Source organism: Bubalus bubalis, chromosome 1 (genome assembly GCF_019923935.1).
Source record: "Bubalus bubalis isolate 160015118507 breed Murrah chromosome 1, NDDB_SH_1, whole genome shotgun sequence".
In the NCBI taxonomy this organism is placed as follows: domain Eukaryota; kingdom Metazoa; phylum Chordata; class Mammalia; order Artiodactyla; family Bovidae; genus Bubalus; species Bubalus bubalis.
Genome location: NC_059157.1, coordinates 43,414,682 through 43,434,602, shown reverse-complemented (window position 1 = coordinate 43,434,602; position 19,921 = coordinate 43,414,682). Strand labels below are relative to the sequence as shown.

The 19,921-nt window shown below is 50.9% G+C and overlaps 1 protein-coding gene across 3 annotated transcripts in view; it reads left to right on the top strand.

The window, feature by feature from the left end:
- The window catches only part of MYOM2 (myomesin 2), a 64,435-nt gene that overhangs the window by 38,730 nt on the left and 5,784 nt on the right, over nucleotides 1-19,921 (top strand). For all 3 annotated transcript variants that reach the window (XM_044939014.2, XM_044939012.2, XM_006064795.4), the window contains 15 exons: nucleotides 202-389; nucleotides 1,500-1,626; nucleotides 2,701-2,879; nucleotides 3,614-3,728; nucleotides 4,765-4,921; nucleotides 5,010-5,116; nucleotides 8,802-8,846; nucleotides 9,355-9,491; nucleotides 13,539-13,683; nucleotides 13,802-13,861; nucleotides 15,136-15,203; nucleotides 15,610-15,723; nucleotides 16,017-16,104; nucleotides 16,615-16,653; nucleotides 18,865-18,970. In XM_044939014.2, the coding sequence (XP_044794949.2) occupies nucleotides 202-389; nucleotides 1,500-1,626; nucleotides 2,701-2,879; nucleotides 3,614-3,728; nucleotides 4,765-4,921; nucleotides 5,010-5,116; nucleotides 8,802-8,846; nucleotides 9,355-9,491; nucleotides 13,539-13,683; nucleotides 13,802-13,861; nucleotides 15,136-15,203; nucleotides 15,610-15,723; nucleotides 16,017-16,104; nucleotides 16,615-16,653; nucleotides 18,865-18,970 (1,675 nt within the window). The remainder of the gene's footprint in view (nucleotides 1-201; nucleotides 390-1,499; nucleotides 1,627-2,700; nucleotides 2,880-3,613; nucleotides 3,729-4,764; nucleotides 4,922-5,009; nucleotides 5,117-8,801; nucleotides 8,847-9,354; nucleotides 9,492-13,538; nucleotides 13,684-13,801; nucleotides 13,862-15,135; nucleotides 15,204-15,609; nucleotides 15,724-16,016; nucleotides 16,105-16,614; nucleotides 16,654-18,864; nucleotides 18,971-19,921) is intronic.

Sequence of the window (19,921 nt, the reverse complement as noted above, 5' to 3'; positions counted from 1 at the left end):
GGTTCTTTACCACATGTTTCCCCTGGGAAGCCCTTTATAAAACCATTCTCTTTAAAAGAAGCAGCAGAGACGGGGCAGGGAGGCAGGACAGGAGGGAGGAGGGTGCGGGGCTGGGGTGCCTCCCGTGGTGGAGAGGTGGCTGTGGGGGGCTCGGGCTGAGGCACTGGGACGCGGGTGACTTTCCCGCTGTGTCTCCTGCAGCCGTCCCTTCCCACCCTTATGGGATCACCCTCCTGAACTGTGATGGCCACTCCATGATCCTGGGTTGGAAGGTGCCCAAGTTCAGTGGCGGCTCCCCCATCCTCGGCTACTACGTTGACAAGCGGGAGGCTCACCACAAAAACTGGCACGAAGTCAACTCCTCGCCGCTCAAAGAGAGGATTCTGACGGTGGGTACTCGCGGGTTCAGTTCCTCTTGCCTGGGGACTTCTCCCTGGGGGTGGAGTCTCCCATCCAGTAGTTCAGTGACATTAGAAAATTTGACACAGAAGCAAAGATGAATGAAAACAATTCAGTGTGAGACCTGAGGCCCTTAGGAAGCATCTTCTTCTGAGAAGCAAGGAGGAGAGCGAGGCAGTGGGCTGCTTCCCAGGACTGGTGGGCTGGTAGCGGCGCTGGAGGCAGGAGGCTCTGTCCTCAGAGCAGGAAGGGCGGAGGCAGTGGAGACGGCGCTGCTGGGCCTGTGCGTGCCCGTTTCCCAGGCCCGTGTGTGTCCAGGCCCCTCAGCGAGTCACTTGCTCAGGTGTACATCGCGTCCGGGTGCAGGGAATCGGGGCCATGAGGATGTAGGGCGAGAAAGACCTAGAGTCAAGTCCCAGGTGAACCCTCGGCCACTGCTCTTGCTCCCGGAGCCCCTCCTCATGAGCCGCCGCTCAGGGTTTCTCGGAGAGAAATAAGCGAGGCGCTGTTTGCCCACCAGGGTACCGGGTGATGGTCGCACCGTCTCCAGGGCGACACATCCGTGTGCCCTGGCCCCACCCCGCTCTGCCACTGGCCCCTCGTGGCTCTCGTCTCTGAGTCCTGATTTCCTGACCAGGTCATCAAGTCGTCCCCGAGGGAGGGCGTATGGAGTGCACAAGGGAACTGTGTGAGAGGGAGAGTGGGGATGGCCCCGTGGCAGGCGGGCTGGACTCACTGATCGGCCCCTCGATAGGCCGGAAATGCTCGCTTCCCCTGATGGACAGTGGGTTGTGATGCAGCTTCGTTTCGCTTAATAATTAGAAGTTGAGTAGAGCTGATTTACACTGTTGTGTACAGCACAGTGATTCAGTCACACACACACATAGGCGTGTGTCTGTCCTTTTCCCTCAGGGGTTCTTACAAGACGCTGAGTAGAGTCCCTGTGGTCCTTGTCACTCACCTGTTTTACGCACAGGCGTGTGTATGTCAGACATTGATCCCAGTCTCCTGACTTACTCCTCCCTTTCCCCTTTGGTGACAGTAAGTTTGTCTTCTGTGTCTGTGGGCTCAGTGTTAATGTAGACATATCCTCTGAATAGGTGGAGGGCTTGACTGAAGGCTCGCTCTATGAATTCAAAATTGCCGCCGCCAATATGGCAGGGATCGGGCAGCCGTCGGACCCCAGCGAGCTGTTCAAGTGTGAGGCCTGGACGATGCCGGAACCAGGTAAGGTGGGGGGTCTCCTGGACACACAGGGCTGCCCGGAGGAGGGGCCTTTTGTGGTGCAGCCTCCCCAGCCAGCAGATGCTCAGTCCCCCTCACAGGTTCTGATACCACCACCCCCACGGGCCAGGGCTGGGGCAGTGGACACGCAAGCCAGGCAGTGACAAGGGGGCATGTGAGGCGGGGGCCACCCACCTCTGCTGCAGAATGAGCCCGGCTCCCCTGAGTCAGAGACGCTGTGGCCAGAGGCTGGTCCAGGGCAGACCTGCTCCAGGGGTGGGGGATCCCAGCTTCCCAGAGGAGGTGGGAGCTGGGACCGGCATGGGGTAGCCGGATGCCACTGGTTGTGCACTTGTTCAGGACCCCCTCCCAGAGCACCCAGGAGCCCGGGGTCTCTGGTTCTGAAGGGCCTTGTTGTCAAAGATCTGCATTTACTCAGGGCTCTACACGCACAGATGTGTTTTCACAAATTCGCAAGGACTAGGCATATCCAGAGAAACTGATCCAGTCCATCAGGGCCCGTCAGGGTATCCAGTGCATCAGGGTCCCTAATGCAGTGGTTAATATGCTCATGTTTTGAACAAAACCAAACAACATAAAACAATAAACCCAAAGTTGAAGCCTAAAATATCAGAAATTCTGAGGCTCAAAATTTTCAATTTTGGGGCCAAATTATATTGCTTTTTCCCTTCTTTTTTGGGCAGGGAGGGAGGGGAGTGGTTTTAATGATATTAATTTTTGCCCCTTAGAAAAGTCAGTGGAAGAGAAAGCTGTGGAAGTTCCCCGAGGCTGTGGGGGTTTAGAGTGATTAGTCAGGGCAGGGCTGTGGCCCCTCCCGCTTTCACTGCTCAGTGCTCCTCTGGACCTGGGTGGGGGGTCAGCCCCACCCCAGCCGTGCTATCGCAGTGGGAGGGGTCCCCTGGTGGTGGAGCAGGTGCCTGGTCCCCGGGTGAGTCCTGTGATGCTCAGATGTCCAGGCAGACGTGGGCGGGTACCGTCCTGCACGCCTTTCTCTCTGCGAGACGGGCCTGCGGGCCCTGGGCGAGCATGGGGACTCGGGCGTCCATGCATTTTCAGGCCCTGCCTACGACCTGACGTTCTGTGAGGTCCGGGACACGTCCCTGGTGCTGCTCTGGAAACCCCCGGTGTATTCGGGCAGCAGCCCCGTCTCTGGCTACTTCGTGGACTACAAAGAACAGGACTCCGGAGAGTGGCTCACCGTCCACGAGACCGCCACACCGCATCGCTACCTGAAGGTGACGCAGGCCCCTCAGGCCTTGTCTTCTGGGGAGCGGCTGTGTTGGGGTCTAGCCCGAGGCCCCCAGGGGCTGGCACGTGTGACCGGGTACCCCTCCTGCTCGCTGGGGGTTCTGGACTGCCCGCCCTCTGTGGACCTGCACAGCAACTGCGTGTGGGAACCGTCTGCACAGGGCAGCTTCCTCTCCCTGCCACCGTGCGACCACCCCCGACGGTGCTGAGACCTCACGGTCCTGGCTGCGTGGATGTACCGTCCACAGTGATGACTGGAATTACGTCTTTTCACACTGACTGTGTTTTATTTACTCGATTCATATGATTGCTGACGGACGTCTATCTGATAAACACACACACATACACAGTGTGAACACATCTGAAGAGTTTATTCTCCAAATGTTTCTATTTCTAGTTCCTGCAGTAGTCACTGGGGTCAGGTCAGCGGTGACAGGTCAGGTCAGTGGTGATGGGTCAGTGGTAACGGGTCAGGTCAGTGGCGCCTGCTCAGCGGTGACGGGTCTGGTTATTGATGAGGGTGGGGTCAGTGGCTCAGACCCGAGGCCCCGCCCCTGGATCTCGTCTCCCCTCTTGATCCCCTGACTTCCTCTGCATGGCTGGTTGACCTGGAAGAACATGATATTTATAAAAAGAAAGCATGTTCGTAATAAAAATGTGAGGAAGGATGAAGTCATTTTCGTTTATTGGTTCACGTGTGACTTTTCTTTCATCTCTCCAGGTGTGTGACCTTCACCAAGGAAGGACCTACGTGTTCCGCGTGCGGGCGGTGAATGCCAGTGGGGTGGGGAGGCCCTCGGACACCTCGGAACCAGTGCTGGTGGAGGCCAGGCCAGGTGAGACTCGCCCGCTCAGCTGGTGACAGGCAAGACCTCCGGGCGGGGTGGTCTGGAGGGGGAAGAAGCGCGTGTGTGGAGGGTGGGCGGGATGATGGCGGGACTGTCGTGAAAGGAGGTGGTTGACGCACGTGGTAAAGGATGTCTTCCCTGACACACCACACGCCCCGACACCCAGGCGGAGAGGGGCGTGTGAGGTCATCCCGAGGGGGTGGGGGTCTTCACTGGCAGCGGCAGAACAGCAGGCAAGCAGTGACGATGGTGTCTTAGGTTACGGCTGAGTTTTGATCAGAAATTATAAGGCCTCTGGTAATTGTCTTGGTTACAAGTAGTAAGAGCCTCGCTTATGGGCCCTTGGTGGGAAAGTGGTTCCGAGGGTGGGAAGTGAGCTCCCAGAACATGAGACATGCTGGGAGGGGGCCCCTGCCTCCCAGAAGGGGTGGAACCAGGAACTGGAAGCCATGGCATCCCCGGGGGTCTCCCCTCCCTGAGACCAGCGAGTGGGGGTGTTCCGCCTCCGGCTCTGTCATCTGGGTGAGGAGGGTGTCAGCGAGCTCCCAGCTCAGCCGGCGTGTCTCCTCCAGCTCTGACCCCTAAGGGACAGCCGTGAGCGGCCTGTGTGGGGCCAGGTATCCAGCTGCGTCCAGCACACCCTCCCTGACCCAGAGGAAAAGTGGGGACAGGAGAGCGGGGTGTGGGGGAGACCGCTGTGACCGTGCTGCCCAGGCCCAGGGCTGGAAGTGATCAGACCCCAGGGGGAAGGACTGAGTGTCTGGATCTCAGCCCTGAGGGTTTCTTCAGGGGTGCCGGGTGCAGAAAAGCACGTGGACAGAAGGTGATGACGGGACAGCAAACCTGCCCTCCTCTGCCCTCCTCTGCCCTCCGTCACTGCCGAGGGCGCGTTGGCCGACATCCTGGGCGGATGGTCAGTGAAAACCGCTGATTCACAGACACGCGCTCTGTGCCGGGCCACCCCTTCTCCAGAGAGAGCCCGGGGCAGATGCCGTGTCCCTAAGTGCTCCCAGCTCCTCTGCAGGCACCAAGGAGGTCAGTGCAGGCGTGGACGAGGAGGGCAACGTCTACCTGAGCTTCGACTGCCCGGAGGTGACGGACGCCTCCCACTTCACGTGGTGCAAGTCCTACGAGGATATCGCAGATGACGACAGGTTCAAGGTCGAGACTGCGGGGGACCAGTAAGTTCCTCCCCGGGCCGGCTGGCGTGACCTGCTAGGAGCACCTTCCAGCACAGCAACTCATGCCCCGGGCTCTCTCCCCTTCCAGCTCGAAGCTGTACTTCAAGAACCTGGACAAAGAGGACCTGGGGACGTACTCTGTGTCGGTCAGCGACACGGACGGCGTGTCCTCCAGCTTTGTCTTGGATGAGGAAGGTAACACCTGTGGGACACTGGCTTGCCTTTGGGGTTTTTGTAACACTTTGAAAGATTGATGCTCATAGAGAAAAGACTTACTTGCTCTGAAAAGGGGTGTGTCTTTGCGTGAGGCTAAGGGTGGGGAATCTTTTTTAAATCCAAAAATTATTTTGGAAATTACACAAACTCTTGAGTTTCTACTCTAGCCACTAAGTAAATCACTGGTCCGGAAGTATTTTATTTATTGCTCTCTATATTGCATTTATTTGCCTCCCATTTGTGTTTTAGAGATGAGTTTTATTTACATTTCATTAGTTTGGCAAGTAGCAACTAGCATATTATAATTAAGTCCATAAAACTAATGAGAGGCATGCAAAGAAGCTTCCCTTTCCTCCCAGCACTAACTAATTGGATAATCAGCTAATAAAAGAAAACACACACATATGGATGTATGTATTTGTGTGCACGAGATGACATTTAATTGCCATAGTTAAGATCCCTCTCTGTCTTACAAATAGCAGATGGCAGAAAGGAGTGAAGGAAGTCAGCTCATCACGACCTGGTGAAGAGCAGCCCTTCTCTTAGGCGGGTCCCAAGGTCTGAGTCCCCAGGCACTGAACCAGCCTTGGGAGGAGGCTTCCCCCTGCCTGGGTTGATGTTTCTTGTGTCTGTGATCTAGAGGGGACTGCATAACTCTGGGTGGAAGCCTCAGATCTTCATGTGGGTCTTTAAAGGCTTCCGAGTGCCTTAGAGTCCTCAGTCAAAAATGCCATAGGTTGCTCATCTAATCCTTTCCTTATCAGCTGGCAGTTTGTTTGCCACAGCCAAAGGGGTGGTCTCAGAAGAGGGATACAGTGGTGGTGGGGGAGGCTAGGATGGGAGGCGGGGGCTAGGACGGTGGGGGGCAGGGGACAGGGTCTGATGATGGCAGGCGTCTGAGGGTCCCGTGCAGACATTGGGTAAGCTGGGGGAGCCCCTGTGATCTGACGGGACCAGCAGGAGAACGGCAGAGTGGTGCACTGTGTCTGCTTCCTGGGGCCCCCAGCAAGCAGGAACAGGCCGGAATCTGCTCACAGGCCTTCTAAGCTGCCCTTTCTGACCCCATGTGGTGGTCTTCAAACAGCCTTTTATTTGCAAAACATCCTTTAAGAATTCTGATAAGTGGTGTACTCCTCTGCTCCATTTGAGAGTTTGAAGACATTTCACCTAAATTTTAAATCATTGCAAAGGATGAACGTTTCCAGTACCTTTTATATTGTATATGGACATCAAGTCCAGTCAGGCAAAACCTTGAGGCTGAAGCTTTAGGTCATCTGATGTATGGAAGTTCCTGCTGTGAGACCTGCTGTGAGACCTTTAAATCAGCTGTCCAGGTTGAGTTACTTCTGGTCACAAGAAGTCTGCTTCATTGTTCAGTTCAAATGCTGTGCTGTGCTCAGTCGTGTCTGACTCTTTCTGACCCTCTGGACTGCAGCCCACCAGGCTCCTCTGTCCATGGGATTCTCCAGGCAAGAATACTGAAGTGGATTGCCATTTCCTCCTTCAGGGGATCTTCCCTACTCAGGGATCGATCCAACCTGAATCTCCTATACTGCAGGCAGATTCTTTACCCCTGAGCCATTGGAGAAGCCCAAAGGCTGGAGTGGATTTGCATACAGACCTCTGTAACCGTGATCTCATTTCTAAATTCTAATTTTAAGTAGGAAGGAAGGTGAAAGAAATTATTTAGAAACTTCAATTTTCTTAACTTATTCTTGAGACTCTTAGGAGCAATGTATTCTGTTTTTTTTTTTTTTTAATTTTTATTGTTTAGTTTATTATCATTTTTTTTAACTCATGAAAATACACCACAGTGAAATTCTGGGTAGGTGAGAGAGATGTTGAAGCAGGACAGTCTGAAAGCAGAAGGAAAATCACAGACCAGCATGTTCTCGGCGAGCCAGACCCATTTCATGGAAGAGTTCGTACGGAATGAGAGGATGTGGAAGCGCAGCCCTCTGTGTCACCCTGTGCAGGTCGGCCTCTAGTCTGGTACACAGCTGCCCCCCCAGCCCCGCACTCAGGACCGCCACCCTAACCAGCCCTAACGCACCCCTTTTCTTCCTGCGGGGCTTCCCAGGTGGCACTACTGGTAAAGAACCTGCCTGCCAACGCAGCAGATGTTAGAGATGGGGGTCAGTCCCTTGGGAGGATCCCCTGGAGGAGGCCCTAGCAACCCACTCCAGTATTCTCGCCTGGAGAATCCCATGGCCAGAGGAGCCCGGTGGGCTGCAGTGTGTGGGGTGGCAGAGAGTTGGACACGACTGAAGCGACTGAGCACACATGCACTGATTCCCTGGAGGGACTTGCCGGGGTCCAGCCCCGGTGGATCCAGGGAATTCGAAGCGGGACGGCGTCGGCGAGGATCAGGAAACAACTGCTTAATTAAACGTTAATTAAGGATATAAAGAGTGGTGAAATAAGGATAGCTCAGTAGGAAAATTCAGTGAAGAAAAGAGGCTGAATAATTCAGCCAGAAGGTAAGAGAAAGAACGACATGGGGAGACCAAGTTTCGGTGAACAAGGCCCGCACTTTATTTTCCAAAGTAGTTTTTATACCTTAAGTTATGCATGGGGGAACGGGTAGAGTCATGCAGTAAGCCAGGCTTTCTTCCTGCAAGCTTATCATATGCAAAAGTTTAGGTGATTTGCATCATCTTCTGGCCCGGAGGCCTGTTAACATTTTAAGACCCTTTCTTCAGAAAACTTATTTTTCTCTAAAGGCGATTAATCAAGCGCCACCCTCCAAAAGCATTAGATAAAGTTGCATTCCTACAGAGCAAAGGTGTGGTGGGCTATAACAAGAAAAAGAATTAACTCAAGGGTCCCAGGTTACAAACATTAAAGCTACTATTTACACCAATTATATTAATCAATACACTGCCAGGGACACAGCAGGAAAGGGATATGGAAACTTAGCAGCAAACATTGGCCCAACAAGTGAAAAACCCTTCACCAATACAATTTCTAATCAATCTTTTAACTGCTCAAAGGAATCTGTGTTTAGACAGTTTAGAACATCTCCTGCCTCTCACAGTTGGGAGGCTCTGAGCAATCACATGTGGCCGGAAAAACCTATTCAGGCAGGCTAGAGGACTTCCAAAGGAGTTTGTAGGTTGAAACACTATCACACCCGGGAACTTTATTAACTGGAGCTGTAAGTTAACTCTTTTTTTCAGAGAGAGGTAGTGGGGGACAGCCCCCCGTAAAGTCAGAGGTGTAGGTGAGAGCACAAAGCAGAAAGTAGGCAGACTCTGGTTTTGGGGGTAGATGCTCGAGAATTTCCAGGGGGACTCCTGAGGCTCGATCCCGCCTTTGCGTATGCCGAGCCTCCTTCCTCATGACCTTTGTCATGGGTGGAGCTCCTCACTCTGGCTCCCAGCAGTGATAGAATTCCAGTTGAGCTATTCCAGATCCTGAAAGATTATGCTGTGGAAAGTGCTGCACTCAATATGCAATATGCACTCAATATGCAATATGCCGGCTCCCGGCACTGTTCACAGCTCACGTTACCCCATCTCCTTCTCACTTCAGTTCTCATTTCTTTCACAGCCTCAAATGAAATCCTGGTGACGTTGAATCTCTGTTTTGTCTAGCTTTGCTCTGGCTTAAAACTTCTGAACATACAGGTCAAAACTACTGATGCTGTTTGTCTTAATTTCAGAGCTGGAACGTCTGAAGGCCCTGAGCAATGAGATCAAGAACCCCAGTAAGTGGGCCTGGATCAGAGCAGGGCTGTGTCTATGATCTGTGCAGCCCTGGGGGGCCTTGCTTTGTGTGGCAACTCACGTGCTTGTCACCGTGTGGCTCACAACAAGTAGTGGCTGATACTGTAACCGGCAGTGATTTTCACTGCATACCATGTTTTGGATTTCGGGTTGAGTGTGTCTGCTTGATCCAAGTGAGAATTGCACCAGGTGGGATCTTCAGCTGTGGATTACGCTGAATTCAGACGGAATGTGTCTGTGGTCCCTGGGCCCTCAGGGAAGCAGACCATGCATGCTGAGGACCCACGGGTGTGAGGCTTTGATGGCAGTGCCGGGCTAACTAGAGTTGTGTTTCTTAGTTTTGGTTTTCATAATCAAGTCAATGCTCAGGGGTTTTTTACATTTTCAAAAAATGTAATACTGAGGATTGAGATTTTCCTACAACACGCAACTCTTCTTTCTCACCGGGATTCACGCACTATTGACTTGTGATTTCTTTTCTTCTGCTAGCGATTCCTCTGAAGTCAGAATTAGCTTATGAGATTTTCGACAAGGGCCAGGTCCGCTTCTGGCTCCAGGCTGAGCACTTATCCCCAGGCTCCAGCTACCGCTTTATCATCAACGACAGAGAAGTCGCCGACAGCGAGGTGAGTGTGTGTGAGTGTGGTCTCTGGCTTTGGAGGCTTCCCGGTGCGAACGGGAAGGTCAGCTCCTGAAAGTCGGCATTCTGGGTCTGTTTCCATCCCTTTTGGGCTGTAGAAGGCTGACAAGGTGGGTGAGAGAAGGCTGGGGCTGGCACTGTTCAGAGCTTTGGTCTGGGTTTCATGAGAGATGGGGAGGTCTTTAAATTCAAGCCTATTACAATTAAAAAACAACAATCTACGTTTTAGAGACATTAGCTTGGTGTTATGGAAAGGTTCTGGGTACACGGGGTGAGCGATATGCTCCACAGGTCCATTTATTCCATCTTTATGGGGGTTTTGAAGGCAGATATTTTTGCCCTGATGGGAGCAAGGCCTCCCTCACCCAGCCCCAGCCCCCAGAGCTCCTGTGGGAGGCGACACCAGGGAAATTAGTGTCTTGAGCTTGAGCTTTAGGCTGCCTCTGGGTGAATCTGGGCCAAGAAAATCATAGGATGCTGTGATGCAATACTTTGTCCTTCTGCTGCTTTTATTTGTATAGAATGAAGCTTACGAATGTTAGAAGGTTCCTGTTTTGCTTGTGGAATATTGTGTTTCCGCATAAGTCATTGTGTCTAATTACTACAGCGCAACCGGGAACACAGTTAAAAGCCAACCACTTGACTGGAGCCCTTCCCTACTGTTCAGTGGTGCCCTGGGGGTCTCCTGAGTCTCGGCGTCCTTACTTCCTCTGTCCTCCTTCCGCTTGGTACCCACTGCTTTGTATCTGTTCAGCAATTACACTGAGCCTCACTCAGGTGCCTCAACCATCTGCTGCACGAGTGTGAACGGGACTGGCTGGGAGGTGGGGTCACTCACGCTCCTTCTGAGCCGGGCTCCTCATCCCTGGTCTGATGCCTATGTCTGACGGGTTTTAGTAAAGCTTGGTTAGATGGATGTCCCTCAGAGAGACGTCGTGTGTGGACAAAGATCCTGTGAGTTTCTTCCCCAGTCCATCTTCCCCTTGAGAATAATGACGTCCTTGAAGGACTGTACAAGCTGGGGGGGTGGCTAGTAAGCAGAAAGCACGCAGCTTCCTCTTGGCTGCAGAAGAGCCCACAGTATGGACACTGTGCATAGAAGAGCGTTGTGATCGAGGTGACTGGAGATGTTTTTTATGAGCAGAGATCATGTAGGCGTGCAATGGAATTTAATGTAATTGTGCTTTATCTGTAGAGTATATTTTGATTAACATTTCCTACCTGCTGTGGATAGCTGGCTTTAAGAATGACATCTTCGCTACACAGCTCATCTTTTGCAATAGGGCTGTACTGTTTCACTGCCTTAATTAGCAATCCACAGGTGACTTTTCGGTGTGGAGATTGATGCTGTTTTGTGAAAGTCACATAGAAACCTATATTTTATGGCCCCCATAAAATCATTGAACTTCATCTCACTGCATAATGGCAGTTGCTAGAAGCCTAATTTTTTCTCAAACCTGCTCAGACCCCATGGTGCAGAAGCGAAGAGAATGTAGAAGGCTCTGGGTTGCTGAGGATCTGGTTGGTGAGAGAGGTTCCTTTTCCCCTCTCAGGCCTAATTAGAGCAGGTTCCTGCAGGCTGCTCCTCACAGATGCTTAAAGGGAGCAAAAGTCTGACAGAATCAGAGCGGCTCCTTGAAATTTGCTTCTGGTTTGCAAAAGCAAATACTCAGAACTACAAAGACACTCGTGGGCCCCACAAGGTACTCTGTTCAGCCCTCAGCTTGCTGCCCCTTCCTTGTCTAGCCCCCCGAGAACCACCAGAGTCTCCGGGAAGGAGACAGGTCCCATGCGCTCCCTGTGATCAGCACCATCTCCCAAAATGACCACCCTCAAAAGTAATCTGAGCTCATGTGTCTCAGAAAAATACCTAAGCCATCCTATACAGGAACACAGTGTTCCTGTTAGAAATGGTATTGGAATTTCCAACTGTCAAGGTGATTTTTTTATGTTTACTGGAAGTTAAGGCCCATGGGCATGGGCTGGCTTGATTCAGTTAAAGCCCGCAAGTCATCTTTGGTCAAGGAGAACCTGAGGCATCACGTTAACCCCTGGGACCTCACACACTCATTCTCTTTTCCCCGTGGTTGGCAGCTTATATTCTGCAAATTGCATTTGAGTGCCCTCTGTAGCCTAGAAAAATGACATATAACCTTGCCCTCCTGGAGGTTATCCAGAGTGGAAGAAACACAACTTGAGTCAGAGGATGATATAGAAAAAGTACAGAGCGTGTTAAAACAGTTATGTGTGAGCTAAGTCATTTAAGAGAGAAAGAAAGTGAAGTCGCTCAATCGTGTCCAACTCTTTGCGACCCCCCCGTAGCCTACCACAGTCCTCCATCCATGGGATTTTCTAGGCAAGAGCACTGGAGTGGGTCACCATTCCCTTCTCCAGTGGATCTTCCTGATGCAGGGATCGGACACTCAAGTTTCCTGCATTGGCAAGTGGGTTCTTTACCATGAGTGCCACATACAGTGAGTGCTGATTCTGAGAAGGAGCTGTTAGAGCCTGGAGAATATAAAGGAGATTCCCAGAGTAGTGGGTTCCTAGGTTCTCCTCAGGAGGAATAGTTTGGGGAACAGGTGTGCCCTGCAGCCTTCCCGAGGGAGAGCGGGCAAGGTGTGGACTGGAGACGAGGCGGGGTGGGCTAACTGAGCGGAGTGGCCATGGACGGGGCATCTTGGAAATGCACTTGGATAAAACGGAAGGAGGGAGAAGGCAGAGGGGCCTCCTCCAACACCAAGGGAGAATTTGGAGCCAACCCTTGATGCTGAGGGGGCTGAGCTTAGGGACGCTGAACAAAGGCGCTCTTTCACTAACATTTATCTCGGCACTCTTGGGACGCTGGCATTTGGAATCCACAATATGAATGTCAGCTGAGAGAGGAAGATGAGCATCCTGAAAATAGATGTGCATGATCTGTCAGGACGTGGCTGATCTTACGCAGTTTCTATTAGTCACCTACAAACAGAAATGCGTCCTGGTAGTATCGTCAAGTTGAGGGTCGTGGGAGGAGGGTATCTCTAATGAACAGAGTGGCCTCCCCTGGTCCCCACACTGGGTGATGACCACAGGTCCCGATTGGCGACCCTGCTCACCTCGCTCCAGGCCGCGCTCTCCTGGGACAGGTCCGGTCCAGGCAGGGAAGCCTTTGCTTAAGTCCCGGCTGCCTGCCTCTGAAAGGAGGCAGGAACGCCTGCAGGAAGCATCACTGGCAGAGGTGGCTGTGCCTTTGTTCACTCTGGGCATGGAGCAGGGTGAGGTCCAGGCTGAGGGAGCAGCCTTCTGCTGTTGCAGTGGATGCCCTGGGGAGCCCATCCTGGCACCTTGGCCCCCTTTTCCTGCCCGGCGGCTGCGCTGGAGATGGTCATCCGTGTGCTTGTGCCCCTCCTGCCTCTGACATGCTCAATGGCGACCTCGAATAACACGTGGAATAACACGTGACCCATTAGCAACCACACGGGATCGGAGCACCTGCGGCTCATCACAGGCGACGAGGGTGGAGTCTGCAGACTGAGCCCTGGGCGGGCTGTGCTGGGAAGGGTCCCCCTGAAGCTACCCAGCTGGGGTTGCAGAGCCTGGAGACCCTCAGCCCTGGTGCTAGTGTGGTGATGGGGCAGGGGCGACCAGTCGGAATGGGCCCTGAGCCCTTGAGACGGAAGCCCTCACGGCGTGGAGGTGGTTGTGTTGCAGTCTCTGGTTCTGTGGTCACACGGGTCCCAGTGCATCCCGCTCTGCTTCCCATGTGCTATCTCATGGTGGTTGCACATTCCCAGGGCACGTGCAGAGTTTCTGCTGGATTCGAGTGTAGGTTGCTCCTCACGTAGACCCAGGGCGTCATCACAAAATGTCCCTTATTTGATCTTTGCTTCACCAAGAGGTTCAGTGGATGGAATTTCACTTTCTGGTTTTGGGCAGCATACTCCCTTAAGATACAATAGTTGAGTGACTGTCAGATCCCAGAGGGGAAGCTTCGGGAAGGCATTTTCCCTTTCGGGAAGGTGGGATTCTCATCTCCCCTGTGTGCTCCCAGACACACAGAATCAAGTGTGACAAGTCCACTGGCATCATCGAGATGGTGATGGATCGGTTCACCATTGATAACGAAGGCACCTACACCGTGCAGATTCAAGACGGAAAAGCGAAAAGCCAGTCTTCTCTGGTTCTTATTGGAGACGGTACGCTATGTGGAAGGTCCTTGTATGTCCATAAAAGAAAATTCAAAACAGATTCTTCTGATTTGAGAGAAGCATGTTTATTTCATTTCTGTTTTTTTCCCTTAAATATTGGATTTAGCATTCAAGGCTGTCCTAGAAAAGGCTGAATTTCAAAGAAAGGAGTTCCTCAGGAAACAAGGTAGGTGGTCGGCTGGCTCCCCCACCACTGGCATAGACAAAGGTGTAGGATTTGAGTATTTGTTTGGAGCAGATCCTGTCAGGCCAGACAGCTAACTGCAATTTTAAAATGATGGAGAAGTCAGATCTCTTCTATTCTGTAGAAGTTTGGACCCTTTCTGTTCCTTTATTTCATCTGTGCTTTTTTCTTGCTTCTACTTGAAAAGCCCTGGAATCTCTTGTTTAGTGTTCATGTTTCCCTGCAGTGACAAGGAAAGGGTGCCCCCGTTACAGGTCCATACGAGTCCAGCAATTGTAACAAAAAGAGGAAAGAATGGAGGGAGGCAGTGAGGTGGGGGCTTTATTAGGAGAGATGGAAAGAGGGCCACAGACCCAACTCCAATTCCCAGGAACTTGTTATTTTACTTAAAATTGTGTGAACTTGAACTTTTAGATGTAATTGTTTAGTTACAAATAATATATTTTAAATACATTGTTTTAAAAATGCATATTATCAATAACTAGATATGAAGGAAAATAGATAAAAAACTGAAATATAGCCCAGGGGTTTATTTGAAAAACACTTTTATACAGAATTTCTGTTGTTTTTTAAAAAAGTTAGAATACAGTTTTTAAAATATAAAAATATTATTTTATTGTTTTATGTTATTTTTATTTTTAATAGACAAAAATATTTATTTTACCTATTTCTACCGTATGATTTTTTAACTTTGTAGAATGTATTTATATGGAAGAAATTAAAAAATACTTTCTAAATCTGCTTTGTATTTTTGTGTTGAATGTGTTATTAGCATATGACTTTTACATTAAGCAAAATGGTATTTTCTACAGATATATAAATTCATCTTTGATTTCAGATGCTATGTAAATAAAATATCACATGTTGATATGATTGCTAGGTCAAACTGCTTTTTCTTCATCATACTTAGATTAGTTCTCCTATTTCAAGGTTTTTATAGGCTATGCTGGTGGATGTTTATTCAGACACTTGCCTTGAGAAGAAATATAATATTTCATTATTCTTCTTTCTAAAGGGCAGTAGCCGTCAGATGTCAGTAAGCAGGAGAGACTGGGCAGCGTCGTCCTGTTGGAAATAGAGATTTTTGTACCAGGATTGTACATGCTGAGGTCAAAGCCCTGAAGATTAGTTTTATTAAGTTATCTTGGTTTCAGACTGAACAACTACTTTCTTCTGCCCCGAATGCATTTATATGTATGTGTCTGTGTATACATTTTTCTCCTTTTTAAAAACTTTTTTCCCCTTCTTCCCCCCAGGCCCACATTTTGCTGAGTATCTGCACTGGGATGTTACAGAAGAGTGTGAGGTTCGGCTTGTGTGTAAGGTGAGAGATCGGTTCCACCCAGAAGGGAGTGACAATCAGGGAGATGGTCAGATCACACGCGTGTGGTTTTATATTATTTATAAATTTAAAATACACTGCTCACAACTTGTCTTTATTATTGAAATCGTCTATGAACCAAAAGAAACTTACACCATCTGATTTCTTGGATTAGAAGAAGGAGGAGTCATTCGTTCTTCCTGTCGGGGCTTAATTATTTCAGAAGCTGGAACTTAGAAATGTATTTACCATTGATAGAACAGATAGCTTTCCTGTGAGCTTCTGTCTGACACTGTCTATAATAAAAGTTTATTCACTTTTTTTAGGTCTGTGATTTGAAATCAGGAAAGACTTTTTTCTCATGAGCTCCAGCAAGTCACGTACTCAACATAAGACCCCTGTCTTGTAGGTTGCAAACACCAAGAAGGAAACGGTTTTCAAGTGGCTAAAGGATGATGTTCTGTATGAAACGGAGAAGATGCCTGACCTGGAGAAGGGTGTCTGTGAGCTGCTCATACCAAAGGTGTGTGTGTGTGTGTGTGCACACGTGTGCGCGTGCTCTGTCATTTCAGTCATGTCTGACTCTTTGCGACCTTCTGGCTCCTCTGTCCATGGGATTCTCCAGGCAGGAATACTGGAGTGGGCTAAAGAAAACAGAAACAAGGAAGAAAACTCTTCCATATCTCTTGCGAATTCTGCCTTATCTCCCATTTTGCATGCTGGATGTCCATGGTTTGCAAAGGAAACATTAGCTTGTATTAGGTTTTATATCATGGCATCAGTTTTACATACGTATGGGATGTGTTTCATTTGCAGTTGTCGAAGAAGGATCACGGTGAATACAAGGCAACCTTGAAAGACGACAGGGGTCAGGACGTGTCTACCCTTGAGATAGCTGGCAAAGGTAGATGAGAGCCTTGTCCCTGCTCCCCAGGGAGGTCCACCTGGCCAGCAGGATGGGTGTGAGATGCGGGCGAGGCATCCTGCGCCCTTGGGCATATTGTGTCTTTGGTAGCAGCGCAGCAGAGGGCAGGCTTCTACTCCTGCTGTCCTCAGAGGCGTTTGAGTGAGTTGAGAAGGATGTTACGCTGGGCTTCTCTGAAACGCCATCTTCGTCCACCAACAGGAGCCAAATCCTGTCCTGTGATGAATGTGTTAAAATGATTGAACCCAGGATGAGGTGGTTCAATTAAATGCAAGGTCAGATGAATGTTGAGCAAAATGTCCTTGCTCCAGGTTTAAAAAATGGAGAAATTAGGATTTATCGCCACCTAAGCCTTTCATGGATACACATTGCCATTTTAATATTTCATTTTTCAACTGAACATCCTGCTTTCCAGTATCAATTTAATTAAACGTGAAAACGCTGCTGATAAATTAGGCCTGTAACCGTGCATTTCCTCCTTCCTTTCAGTGTACGAGGATATGATTTTGGCGATGAGCAGAGTCTGTGGTAAGTAAATGTCTTCTAATTTTCAAGTCATTTTGGGCCTAGACTCTCTATTTCCTGAGAAGGGCATTTTCCACAGCTGATGGATCCACAGCACATCTGTGAACAGGCCCAGATTCAGTGGCAGGACAGCGGCTTGTGGATGACAGAGGCATATGAAGGGGCTTTCCTGTGGGGTCAGGCTAACGGCCCACAGAACAAGAGTCTGTTCTTAGTGTCCCCAGGGCTGAAGGCGATGTGTGGCTGCAAAGCAAATCCGTTGTGATAGAGTTAGGGTCCCTCGACCTCCTCACCCTTGTGATAAGGAATCTGGAGGGGTGACTTTCAGGTTCTCATTCAGAGGTAAAATTCTGTAACTCTGTGGATACAAACAAACCCGTTATAAGAATCGATGCCAGAGTGACAGTTCTCTGCATGGAGGACGCTGTGTGTGAACACACACCTGAGAACATGCTGTTGACACTCCTCTACGTTTCCACCTGACTTCTGAGGTGGGAAGGCAGAACTGGAGCCTCAGGGTCCTCAGTGAAGTCTCAGCACATCAGCACTGAGTCCACGAGGTGTGCTAAGGCACCCTGTGTACTTTGGCAGCGTCTTGGGAGGGACCACAGTATTCAGACAAGAACTCTGGTCCCGGGCAATTGTGTGACCTGCTGCCACCAGCAGGGTCCTGGGCAGCGCCGGGGTCGTCTCGTGGCCCTAGTTCAGGAGCCCAGGCTTCCTCCTCATGTCCTTCAGCATTCCCTCCTCTCGCGAGACGTGTACTCGAGGATGCGACCCATCCAATTCTTTCACGTTGGTAATCCTCCAGTTTCACAAAAATGTCTGAGGTGTATGTTCTCTTAAGGGGGCCAAGCTTATAGTGTATCCCTTGATTTTTAATACTTACAGAACTCTGAAATGTCTAATCAAATAATCAGCTGTGGAACAGAAACACCAACGGCAGAACTTACTTTTTGGTGTGGTGACTGCAAAGATTAAATATGTATCTGGTTAAATTTTGTCTGATAAGACATAGATGCTCCTTAAAGCTTCAAAGTCAAGGCTTAGTCAGGACGCAGTTGAGATAAAGTGGAGGATAAGCACACGATTTCCTCGGCGTGTTGCCCCGGTCAGCGTCAGCCCCGGAAGCCAGGCTCTTGTCGTCTGATTACCCGGGACGTGCATCCCGCCGTCCCTTCTCCCCGTGGCGGGCTCAGTTGCTTATCCGTAGATTCCGTCTGAAGTGAGACCCGGCTGGTGGTGTGGGGCAGGGTGTAACCCCGTGCAGGCTCGATGAGGAGCACAGGGACATACCGGCACCCGGATCTGAGCCGAGATATTTCCCAGAGCCGCTCTCCTGCCCGGCTGTCCCACGTGCGTGCTCAGTCACCGCAGTCAGACCCGACCGCTCTCCTCTGCCCCTGCGTCTTACAGACAGTACACCAGTCCCCACTCCCTGCTTGACTGGAAACCCTTCTGGACTCGCTATCATTTGCTGACTCTAACTGTAGTCTGAAAAACGACCCTCCTCTTTACGCTCTTCTGTTAAGACTGCAGCGTTTCCGCATCTTTGTGTTCCAGGATGTGCGGCTTGCTGCCCTCTGCGGTTAGCCCACTGAGCCCCCCCCCACCACAGGGTGAAATGTGCGGAGAAGCACGATGCAGGAAGGGGTTTAGAAAAGCCATTTTCTGGTTTATCTTCAGGCAGGAGCGGAGAGAGGACTCCAGAGGCCATGGGGTGGGGCATTCAGGTAGCTGGCTCTGAGCTCAGAGCCCCGTGGAGGGACTCCCACCGGGGCATTGTTGATGCATTTCCACAAAACGTGTAGGTGACGGAATCCCCGGGGGTTCTTCCCTTCAGGGGGAAGGAAGAGGGAGGGGAGGGGTGTGAGAAGCTGGGTGTGGTCTTGCCCACCGGGCAGGCCCGTCGGCATGGGCCCGTCTGCACTGGAGGCTTGCCTGTGGTCTAGTTATAAGTGGGCGCTGCAGTAGTGGCCGCATGGACATGGCTGGGGGACGTGAGCAGCCCCGCGGGAACATTTTCTCGGGGCCATTTGAGTCCCTTCATGCCTCAGGAGATTTTAAGGTACTTTCGGTGTGGATGTTAGAACACACTTGGGTGAGGATGTTTTTACAGGGATGTGGCCGGGCTTCCTGGCCCAGGGCCGGCCTGCTCTCACCCAGCAGCACAGACTGCTCCCCTCGGGTCTGAGTCTGCCCTGTCTTCTGCAGGAGCCTCTGCGTCTCCACTGAAGATTCTCTGCACCCCAGAAGGAATAAGGCTTCAGTGCTTCATGAAATACTTCACTGAGGAAATGAAGGTGAACTGGTACCACAAGTAAGTGTCCACGTGCCGTGGGCCGCAGCCCTGTGTGTCCACAGGGTGGTGCCCGGGGCCCATCGCTGGGACACGGGGCTCCTGGCCAAGTCCTCTTGAGACTTGGCAGTTTTGAGAAGTGATGACAGCCGTGGGCTCAGGGTGGGGCCATCTCAGAAATGGGGGGAGAAGGACAAAGAGAAGTGCTGGAGGTGCCGGAGATCGCGTCCTCTGCTGTCTCGGTTTAGACAAGGGTGGCTTTGCTGATGACACAGGTTTTGTCGGCATCTGGCAGAGCTAATGGAAAAAGAATATTCAGAAACCACGCTCCAGATTTCCAGTCTGTTGCTTTCCCACTAGATCAATTAAAAAGAAAGGACCAAAACACACTTAATAGTACTTAAGAGAAGAAAGCAAGTGAACTCAAGCCCTGCACACAGCAGTTTTCTCTGTTTTCACATCTGCTGCGGTTGCCCGTCCAGGGGGCCATGCTCACAATTGAAACAGTAGAGTCTCCCACGATGCTCACAGCGGTGGACCAGGGCCTGCCCCCAGCCCCTTGGGGTCTGCCCTCCCGACCCTCCTCCCAGGCTTATCTCCACACTCGTCAAAGCTTCAAGTCTGTCAGGAAAAGGACCAAGTTCAGGGTTACCGTCCTCCGGGCCTGGCCTCCGTCGGGCAGTAAGTGGGGACTGTGGGTAGTCTGTCTCTAAACTGAGGACACGGGCAACCTTTCCAGACCACCTTTTCAGTGACGTCCACAAACCCAGACCTGTTTCTCAGTGGACAGGATCCCAGCGTGTTCACACGTGCCTTACAGAACCTCGGCTATATGGCACTGTTTGACGATCAAGTTCTTATTTGACAATAATTGGAAATGCAGAGAATAACAAGCATTTGTTGAAATACAGCCTGCCATTGGAGGCTACAGGGCCCACTTAACAGAGTCGGGGTGCCCGAGGGAGACTCATC